At 32.4% G+C, this 11,786-nt stretch overlaps 1 protein-coding gene across 1 annotated transcript; it reads left to right on the top strand.

Moving 5' to 3' along the window:
- Positions 1-1,469: 1,469 nt before the first annotated feature.
- LOC132296631 (uncharacterized) lies at positions 1,470-5,672 on the top strand. Its single transcript, XM_059794817.1, has 6 exons — positions 1,470-1,651; positions 1,919-2,074; positions 4,627-4,707; positions 4,797-4,922; positions 5,114-5,209; positions 5,364-5,672. The coding sequence occupies exons 1-6, from the start codon at positions 1,546-1,548 to the stop codon at positions 5,438-5,440; spliced, it is 642 nt and encodes a 213-aa protein (XP_059650800.1). The 5' UTR covers positions 1,470-1,545; the 3' UTR covers positions 5,441-5,672.
- The last annotated feature ends 6,114 nt before the right edge of the window (positions 5,673-11,786 follow it).

The raw sequence follows: 11,786 nt of genomic DNA, 5'->3' as shown, positions 1-11,786 counted from the left end.
AATAAACTATTCCATATAATATTCATATATGTATCATGACAAATTGAAATTAAATTATACTAACCAAATTAATTTTTGTATCAGAGTATTACAGGTCTAATCTTAAATAGTAACATATAAGTATAATATTTACCAAGAATAATAAACTGTGGAAATTTCCTACTGGCCATTAAAATTGTTCGGTTCATTTCTTAAAGCACTTATTCGATCTCCGAGGGGTGCATGCCCATACGAATCTGAATTCGAGTGACCAGTTTAAAGATGACGCCTGATATTCCTTTATGCTGGATCTTTTTTTTCCAAATACACATTTTTCTAAAAATCGTGCATTATTACAACTTTGAGTAGGTTAAAAAATTAGTTTTCATAATTTTAAAATCTAAAATTATCGCCAGACAAAGGGACTGAGCATCATAGTGTTTAAACTCTGAATCTAATCAATAGAGATTGATCAATGTCCAGGAACATTACATCTGTTGATGTAAACTTATGTGGAACCATTTTAAAAAGGGCTTTTTTTAAATTAAAATTAAAAAAAAAAAAAAACTATTTCGAAATTCACCTTTTGTAAATAACTTAAAGAACATTTTCATAAGTATATTTTTAGGATCTAATAAGTCAAAGTAATGGGAAATAAAAAGAAAAATAAGCAATTTACGACTCTGTTTGTTTAGAAGTACAATATTTTTTAGCAAATATTTTTTTATTTTTTTGATATTTAATTATCTTAGTATTAACTTCAACTTCAATATAAATCTTTATCAAAAAAAATAAAAATAAAAAATATATTTTACTAAAAAAAAAATATTTTTCAAAAAATTATTTTAGCTCGATGGAGCGCACATGTACAAGGTTTTACATATGCTACAAACATTGTCCCTCAAAACAAAAGATCTTTTGTTTATGACTGTGTAAGATATACTCCGAAAAAATAAAAAAAAATAAAAAAATCCCTCAAAACAAAAAATCTTTCGTTAATGACTGTGTAAGATATAATCGAATTTTTTTTTTTGAGATAGACATTTACATATAAATATAAGTATGTTTTTGAATGGGTCAAAGCACATCCGTGATTTTAGGAGATTATAGTATACTTTTCAGGCAATCAATACTCTCAAGATATTTGGAACATTCTCATTAGAAATTCATTATATCTAAGCAATCAATACTCTCAAGACATTTGGAACATTCTCAATAGAAGTCACACATGGTACTGTGACATGAAGTGCTGTTCTTAGCTTCACAAGAATTCAATCAAAGCAAAATAAGATACTCACAACTTTTCAAAAAAAATCCCACATTGGATGACCTTTTTTATGCTGACGTGGTGACATATTATTGGTCAATGAATAATCCAACATTGGAAGATACTGTAGAGGATCCAAACCCCAACTTCTAACGACCTCATGTGCCCCCATTTAAAAGCTCACCGCCATCATTAACTGCTTAACATCATTTGAAAAGCTCTAATCTTAAAAAAAAAAAAAAAAAAAAATCACCCATCAAACTCTCTCTCTCTCACGGTGTGTTTGTGTGTGTTTAGGCATGGCTTCAGCTTATGATGCCATTGCTATTATTACAATCCTTATTGTTTTACAGCCCATGACTTATAGAGGCGGAGCTCTATCCCCATCTCTCTCTCCTTTTGTTGGTCAGTTTTTTTGTTCTCTACATTCTCTTTTTCATCATTCATTCTCTTTTGCTTTTGGGTGGTTTTGTGATGGACTGATTCATGATTAATTTGTATATTTTTTTTATGGGTTCTTGAGTTCGAAGACTTTTTGTCACTGGGTCTTTCCCTAATAGTCATACCACTTATTTTTTAATCTCTCTCTCTCTCTCTCTCTCTATATATATATATATGTGGTGATTTTGAAGAGTTGAAATATCTGATTTTGTTTGATTTGTGTTCACACAGATGAAGTGTGCAAAAAGGTGGAGTGTGGGAAGGGGACTTGCAAGCCTTCGAGTAATAGCACTTTCCTTTTTGAATGTGTGTGTGATCTTGGGTGGAAGCAGACTCGTCCTGACAATGATGATCAACTCAGTTTTCTCCCTTGTGTTATCCCCAATTGTGAGCTCTCTCTCTCTTTCTCTGTTTATCCCCAAAAAATTATGTTTGAATTTGAATTTAGAATTCCTATAATTTTGAATTTCAAAATTGGGCCTAAATCTATTTTACTGATTCAATTTCAGTATGTACATCCATATTCCATACATGACTCTTCAATAGCATACATGTATATGTGAGTGTGTGTTGTGTGTGTCTATATATGTACTTCGATATTATAAATTTAGACACTAAAACAGTATTGTATAATGTGCTTATAGATTCGTATATGAGCCCGAATTCGGAAGCCATATGAATAATGAGGGAATACCATTGTGTGTGTCGTCAAGGATACGTTGATTCGACTAACTTTTGACTAGGGTTCTTGAATTTGTATTCGGGTTCGTTTTCTGACCCATAGAAGATATAAGTATCTAAATTAGACCATATCTATCTGTTTAAGGTCTTGGATTCTTTTATGATTAACTTGGTACGAAGCACGTAGGGTACTGGCTTCGATTCTCAAGCCCCCTAGTACTTATAATTGATGTAGCCCTTTGGGCCACAAATGTCTGCAACATATATTTTCCAAAAAAATATATTTAATCTTCACCATAGGTGAAGAGGTATGTGAGACCACCTAGAACTTAGGAAATGACTGAAGATGGGACATTTCAGTTTTGGAGGCAAAGAGCCATGACTAGGAAGCTTTCGGGGATTGCTCGAGTCCATAGAAAGATCTGTTTAGAAGACACACGAGACATGAACACTTGCTCATTAACATCACCATGCAAAATTTGCATTTGGAGGTCCAATTGTTCTAATCGGCCAACCAGCCGTTGACAACAACGGAAAAATCAATATGAATGATGATTGGCTTGACGTCTAGACTAAAACTTCTAGAATTGTCAATGTCTGGTCATCACATCCTTTGATTACAAGGCATGTTCATAATCATCAATTGAGCTATTCAATTTTAATTTGATTTGAAGATCAATTTGCAACCAACCACAACTAGGATCCAAGTTTTAATTGTGAAGGAGAGTGTTGAGTTCCTCTTGCATGGCGTGACACTGTTCACAAGACTTGATCACTTGGGAGTAGGCGATTGGGCTTAGAGATGCCAATTGGTGAATATGCTATGGACTGCTCCTATCTCAATTCCGTTCCTAGAATAAAAATATTTTCGTAAACCCACCCCACCCTAGAGTTCAAACAGGTTTGGTCGCCTTGCTATGCATGATTTAAACAACACAATCTCAAATAAAATTCAAGATAGAGTTTTGTTAAAAAATTTAACAACTATAATCACAAAAATTGTTTATGGTTACGGATTCAGAAGATCATGAAAAATAATAAAAGAAAAAAAACACAAAACAAAATATCTATGTATGTATATATTTAAAATTAAATGGGACAGGTTTTGATTCTCATTTCCAACCCTGCTCCTCAATAGATTAGAATACACCCAAACCGGTTCCATTAGGGGCAGGATGGGGCGGGTGATTTGGTGGATGTTTGGTGCCAATGAGGCTTAACTGCGACGGGGTTTGTGTGGGAGATCTTGTACAAGAACAAGTTACCAATGGCACAATATTGACTTCACCTGGATCATGATATTACAAAATGAGGAATGGAGCCTGAGCAGCTGCATTGGTATCCTCAACACGAGTACTTCCCTCGATTAGTTTTATTATGTTGTTACTATTCTTAGAATTTTTCAGTGGAGTTGAGAGATGGAGCATTGTTTTCTTATAGTTCTAATCTCTATCATTCATGGACACAAACAACTTGTTAAACTAGGTAAATATAGTTTCCTATCATGCAATTGTGATTTTCATCTACTGCGCTTGTTTTTAATCCTGCAATTTGTGCGCGAGAAGTACTAGAAAGCAAAAAAAGGGATGCACAATATGCTGTTTCATGAAGAAATTATACTAAATATAGGACTTTTGTTAAACTTAATGTGGTTTCCGCTCTTGGGTTGGTTGCAAACGACATAGGGAGGTAACGTGATCATCTTAACATAAGTGGATGTGAAGTGCAAGAAAAAAAAAACACGCATTTGTCGAAGTACATCATCAACTTAAAAAGTTTATAGCAGAGGAAGGGATTAGATTGGTATAGATGTTATTATAATTTGTTCAGCACTAAGGGTGAAAATGACCTTTAAGTTGGAGGGAATGGCGACTCTTCAATCGTCTGTTGCGTCGTGGAACTGGTCAATTTAATCCCGATCAGGCAAATGAAATGATGTGCTATATTTTAAAAAATATAACAATGAAATAATGTTTTTGTTGTTTAATCCTAGTTGGTAGTGAATTTTAATCACACCTCATCATGCTAGAGGATTAGTGTTGTGATGTATCAACCTTCTTATTCATCAGAAACAGACACATCTTAAAATAAGATACAATTATTGTTGTTGAGTCTAAGATTAGAATTTTAATCGTATTCCGAATCAGGGATAGTGGCTTAAAGATCTCATCAATTAGTTTTTTTTTTTTTTCCTTATTAGATTGATGATTATTTAAAGATTTCAGTGATGTTTATACTTGCTGTTGATTATTTTCCAGGTACTCTGAACTACTCTTGCATAGAAGCGGCCCCACCTGTTCAAGATAAAGAAAGCCGAGCTAATGAGTCATTCTTCGATCGTAATCACCACAAACTAAAAGTATTTCACATTGACATCTATATTCTTTGCTCAACATTTTGTGTATTTTTTTGTTTTGTGGTCATCTAGCTTGTCACTGGACCGATTGTGGAGGAGGCACATGCAACCGGACATCACCATTCACACACTCATGCCTGTGTAGTGAGGGTTATGATAATCTACTCAACGTCACGGCTTTCCCATGCTTCAGGGAATGTAAGAACTCAAACCGACAAGTTTCTGTAATTTTTGAGTTGCAATGAGGATATAAAACTAAATTTGACATCTATACACCAAGAATAATCAGTAGCAATGTCATTCCGTAAAGATAGCAGGACTCGGTACATAAAGCACTCGATTTGTGTCTCAAAATGAAACTCTGACTTGAGTCTTGATATTTGAACTAGGTGCGCTTGGAATAGACTGTTCAATCCTTGGGATTATAGTAACAAACAAGTCAACTTCTTCAGTTACCAGCTCGGCTGATAGTTCGAAAAACCAAGGTGAGATTGTCCCTTCAAAAATGTGTTATAGATCATAAGAGCTAGCTTTTCAAACCCGTGTTCTAAATTCATTAGCATAAACAAATTATAAATTATAATCATTCACTTCTTTATTTTTCTTCTAATTTGTTTACTCTGCTCTGCTATTTTTCAGCTAGATCAGTAACTCTCCTTGATATCAATTGGTTGATTATCGTCGCGATGTCCTTGGCTTTAGTTTTGTGGAGATAGAACAGACATGAAGAAGCTAGACCAGATGGTTTGTGTAATTTTCATTATTACGTACAATAATTGATGCACTGTTATAGTTAGCTGTTTGGTTCTTATGAAAAGTTCAGGTTGTATAGATCAGCTTTGACACAGAGTGTGAACTGAACATAGCTAGTAATGACATATGATTGGAACTATTTTACTTGACATGCTGTAGACCAATTTCACTGTTATGTTGGGCTTTTTCTTTTTAGTATATAGTCCACTGCTATATGAGTAACTCATTTATTTTATTTGTCGGGGAGAGATTTTTGTTTGTTTTTTTTGTTTTGTTTGAAATATGTTTGCAAGTAAATTGTTCACGGGTTGAAATCATGGTTTGCCATATTACCCGGTTCGTAGAGATCGATACCGTTAAACTACCTCATGAATCGGCCGGTTCGACCGGTTTATACTGATATTAGCCCGAGTCTGTTATACTGCGATTGCGATCGTTACCGCAGCCAATACCGTGATTGCGAACCATGGTTGAAACAGGAATGGTTACTAAAACAGGCTGGGTGCTTTGTGGTTTAACCTAAAAGCTTAAGCTATACTCAATGACTTTCTCATCCATATCAGATATGGAACAAGACCATCTTGTGACATTCTTCCTCACCTGGGAAGAATATAGCTTATAATTTGTTTTAGTGTTTTCGCAGTTCAACTCAAAAGTTTGTTTTTATATACTCGGAGAAGACCATCTTGTTACAACGCTCTCGTTGTAGTCGGGCGACCCTGCTTATTCCGATGGGCAAACTCGGACACCTCTAGGCCAGAGGATTGGCCTGACTTTGATACCAATTGTAATGGACCAAGTGCTTCGCGATTCGACCCGAAAACTTAAGCTATTAGACGGTACTAACACTCAACTCATATAAATACCCAACCACTTCCCCCATCTAAATACGATGTGGAAACTTACCACCAATCTCTTCGGCTTAGTGTTGTCTCCTCTCCTTTCAAACTGAAAGGTAGTGGGTTTTCAAGACATATAAAAAAAAAAAAAAAAAATAGTAAGTGAGAACGGATTAAATTTTTTTACTACCTTTTTGGATTTAGGTCACATGGAGCCTGACAGATTTTTTTGTAGAATTATGTGTGTTGGTGCGTGTGCTTAATTTGTTCTAAATTTATCAATCGTTCTTTATCTTTGGACTTTGGTCATTGTTTACCTAGTTGATCTGTGATTATGTGAAAGTAAGAAAAATAATTTTGAATTAATAGAAACTAAAATTTTCTTGTAGCACGTATGCATTTGTGGTTTGGGCTAAGCCAGGCTTTGCTCGGAGGTTGGAACGTTTAGGTGGATAATGATTATCCAAACCCAGCCCAAACTCAAAGCTTGGCTCGAATCTAAATCCAATCCTTCCTCAACCCAGTGAAAACAAAAACCATTCCAGCTTTAGTTCAAGCAGGGGCAAAAGCGGAATGTTATTTGCAAAAGGTAATTTCTTTCTTGTCTATAGAGGAAAAGTTGCTTGAGATTGAACCCTTCTTCCACAAGTACCCTCCATATTAAAATTCTAGTGAGAGCTCCATTTGAAGCACTCCACACATCATTTAAAGGGTATTGTGCTATTAAAAAAAAAAAAAATAGAGGGAGCAATCACTTTGTGAAAAAAATAATATAACATCTCATACAAATATAGTTATCTTCTAGTATGTGAATTGATTTTTATTTATAATATATGATCTTTCACAACATTTTAATTCTAAATTTGCCCCTATTAAAAAATAAACAAAGAAAGAAAAGAAAAAAAAAAGAAGAAAAATATCACAATTCTCACAAATGGCAAGGCGGGGCCAGTCATCGACACCCTTATGCTTTGTTTGATTGAAGGGATAGAAAAATAGATGAAAAGTTAAAAAAAAATGATGGATGAGGCACCTAACTAATGGTCAATTGCCCACTGCCCACTGCCCACTGATAATACTATAGGTCCGTCCCTAACTAATGGTCATGCTTAACCATAAGCCCTTGAGTTCTGGACCAAAATCCTCTCCATTGGAACCGTGCTCCTGTTCTGGCCGGTTTTCATTGTAGCATCAGTAAAAAAGTTAAAATCTATATTTATGGAAATATAAATTATATACAAAATATATATGAATTATACGCATAATATATACGTATATCAGAACAGTGTTGCAGCCAATTTGAAAATTGAAATTTCAAAAGCCCGCCCTTTATTGTATCTTATTCTCCCAAAATAGAATCAGATTTTTATTTGTTACCAAAATAAGAGAGAGGTCTCATATCTTTCCTAAAATTTGTTCTTTTTTTTTTTTTTTTTTTTTTTTTTTAGATAATTGTTTCCAAAGAAACAGAGCAACTAGTACATGCTGTGAATTCTCAGATACATGAATGGCTGGAAAAAGGAAAGTTATAAGAAGGAAGAGAGAGAGAGAACAGAAAGATAGCGAAAGTATCCGGTGTAAATTATTTGGGTTTACAAAGATAAAGACTTACCTATTTTCAATATTGTAAGTTAAAGTCGTTTCCAATATATTAGGTTTGTTTTTTTTTTTTTTTTGAGTTTGTTGATGTATTTATGAGTTTATTACTGATTTGAACTACTGTTAAATGTTATATATATTGTATGGTATCTGAACCCTAATTAATGTTGGAGACAAATATTGCATTTATTATTCTTATAATTATTTGGATTCGTATTTTGTAAAAAAAAAATTTGGTTCCTTTTTATTTAATTCTGTACCTTAATTAATGTTGGAAATAAATATTGTATTTATCATTGTACTGATTCTTTAAGATCGTATTTTGAAGAAAAAATTTCAGCCCTTTTTAATGTTGGAAACAAATATTGCATAATTATTGTTCTTATGATTAATTGGGTTCATATTTAATATTGCATATGACAAAATTTTCGAACAATAATTAATGTTAGAAACAAATATTGCATTTATTGTTCTTATGATTAATTGGGTTCATATTTTGAAGAATAATTCTTAACTCTTTTTTTTATGACATGTGAATCCTAATTAATGTTGGAGAGGAATTTATATTTTTAAGTATCAGTTTATAGTTGATAATTAATAAATGGATGAGAAATTGTTCAAATTTAATTGCTAATACAAACTAGAAAAGAGTTGGGATGCACTTTGTTATACAGAATGGACCATACGTTTTTGTTTGATATTGTTTGTAATGGTAATTGAGAATTATGAGTGGTCGTAATAATTAGTAGTAACTTAACATAACATAGTTTTAATATTTAAGAAAATACTAGCCCCAAAAAAGATTTGAAGTTCATGTCTCAGTTGGAAAAAGTAAATAAAAAAATAAACTGTCACATTATTGTACGAAATTAAATATATTCATTGACTTTAATTTTTTTTTTTTTTATAGTTTTATCCTAACGTTATAGAAAATGGATTAGCTTTGGTTTGAATTTGGTTTGCAATTGAGGGCATTGGATTCTTGATACATTGTGTTTGTTTAATAATCTTAATGGGTCACAAAACTATAGTCGTAAATTTGCTGATATGAATGCAATTTATAGTTGTGGTAAATGCAAAATTGGGGAGCAACAAAAGCACTGACAAAATCCCAAATAGCCTCAATTATAAAGATATATGTAAATGAAAATGTAAGAGGTTGAAACCAACCATGGAGCTAAAGATTCACAATAAAATGAACTCAACGAAAGGAACAGTTCAGGTTAAGGTACTTTTCTCCCCTAACCATTTTCCACGTAGTTTCATAAGTAATACCATTTGTCTATTAAATAATGCACACGTAATAAATCTCATTATTATGTTGCAGAATTTCACTGAAGCCTTTGTATCCGGAGAGGCAGGTGGCAGTCAAAGTTAAACAATCCCCTACCACCTGTTCGTTACTGTTAGTATTGTTGCAACTATAACAATTTTCATATGTGATGCCACCACCACCTGCAATATTAATGGTGGTGAACTCAATACTCCATTAACTAACCAGGCAAATATGTATTAAGGTGGAACATGCATTTAAGAACGACTCCAGATGTAAATTGGATTGCATTTTGTCCCATCATCATATTCAAAGATACCAGACGTAAACAATTGCCAACCGACTGGCACGCCAATGTCCCACTTGCCAATTTTGGAGATAGGCTGACTAATTCAACAACGACTCTTTGATTCTTGACAGTCATTCAATATGTATTTAACTTTAATTTTATGATGTTATTCATTTACGTCTGTGTACTTGTAGCCTTTTGGAATTTGCATGAGTTGTTTTATATGGTATGTACATTTTGGTATATCTGGAAATGTAGCGGTTGACCGACTTTTGATAATTTTGTGTATTATGTATGTATTGAAATTAGATATTTTCTTTCGATAAATTTGTAAGACAATTTCCAAGACTCAAATAAAAATAATTGAAATACAACTCTCAAGTGATCCATTTATGCAAATAGATATGTTCTATTTATCCTTATATTTTTATAGTTAATGTCGTTAATAGTTTATAGAAAACATCCCAATAAATTTGTAAGACAATTTCTAAGGCCCAAAGAAAATAATTCAAATATAATTCTCAACTGATCCATTTATGCAAATACATATGTTCTATTTATTCTTATATTTTTATAGCTAATGTCATTAATAGTTTATAGAAAACATCCCAATAAATTTGTAAGACAATTTCCAAGGACCAAATGAAAAAAATCGAAATACAATTCTCAAGTGATTCATTTATGCAAATAGATATGTTCTATTTATCATTATATTTTTATAGCTAATGTTGTTAATTGTTAGAAAACATCTCAATAAATTTGTAAGACAATTTCCAAGGCTCAAAGGAAAATAATCGAAATACAACTCTCAAGTGATCCATTTATGCAAATACGTATGTTCTATTTATCCTTATATTTTTATAACTAATGTCGTTAATAGTTTATAGAAAACATCTCAATAAATTTGTAAGACAATTTCCAAGGCCCAAATGAAAATAATCGAAATACAACTCTCAAGTGATTCATTTATGCAAATACGTATATTCTATTTATCCTTATATTTTTATAGCTAATGTCGTTAATAGTTTATAGAAAACATCCCAATAAATTTGTAAGACAATTTCCAAGGCCCAAAGGAAAATAATCAAAATACAACTCTCAAGTGATCCATTTATTCAAATACGTATGTTCTATTTATCCTTATATTTTTATAGCTAATGTCGTTAATAGTTTATAGAAAATATCCCAATAAATTTGTGAGACAATTTCCAAGGCCCAAATGAAAATAATCGAAATACAACTCTCAAGTGATTCATTTATGCAAATACATATGTTTTATTTATCCTCATATTTTTATAGCTAATGTCGTTAATAGCTTATAGAAGACATCCGAATAAATTTGTAAGACAATTTCCAAGGCTCAAAGGAAAATAATCGAAATACAACTCTCAAGTGATACATTTATATAAATGCATATATTCTATTTATCCTTATATTTTTATAGCTAATGTCGGTAATAGTTTATAGAAAATCCCAATAAATTTGTAAGACAATTTCCAACACCAAAGGAAAATAATCGAAATACAACTCTCAAGTGATCCATTTATACAAATACATATGTGGTTTAAAGTTTGGCCGTATCATCCCAATAAATTCATAATCATCCTAATACATTTGTACAAAGTTTCGTTCCAACGTTATAGAGAACATCCAAATGAATTCGAAAGTACCAGAGTAGTTGCATCCACACTACTTTATACATAATTCATGCGTTATCTAAAGTATTTCCAATTTTTACAGGATCAAAGTAATATAATCCAAATATACCTTTTAAGTTATGCGATTATGCAAATACATATGTACAAATCATCCCAATATCTATGTATTGTTTCATTCTAAAGTTATAAAGAACATCCCAATAAATTCATAAGTACCAGAGTACTTGTATTCACACTACTTCACACATAATACTAGTTCCAATATTTTTGTACAAACTTTCATTCCAAAGTTATAGAGAACATCCTGATAAATTCGTAAGTACCTTTGCAAAAGCTTGTAAATTAAAAGGTATCTTTGGGTTCTATTACTTTGGCCCTTCTGGTGCAGTGTCATACCTATGCACCAAAAGTTTGCAAAGATATGAACTAAGATGAATGTAGCCAAGTTTTACATTTATAATTTGCCACTTCTACCTTTCACTAAAAATATAGTTAGGGCGAGTAGGGATCGTCCTAAGGGATTGGTGGGTCGTATTAGGTTGTGGAATCGAGATTAGTATTAGTAAGTCGAGTGATCAAAAGATTGGTTGGTGATTGAATTATACTAAGATGCAATTTAAACTAAAGTAAACAATTAAATGCAATAGAGAG

The sequence above is a fragment of the Cornus florida genome, unplaced genomic scaffold (genome assembly GCF_030987335.1).
Source record: "Cornus florida cultivar Cherokee Brave unplaced genomic scaffold, ASM3098733v1 CherokeeBrave_3.0.0_Hap2_Chr01, whole genome shotgun sequence".
NCBI lineage: Eukaryota > Viridiplantae > Streptophyta > Magnoliopsida > Cornales > Cornaceae > Cornus > Cornus florida.
This window is presented reverse-complemented; position numbering and strand designations above follow the sequence as displayed.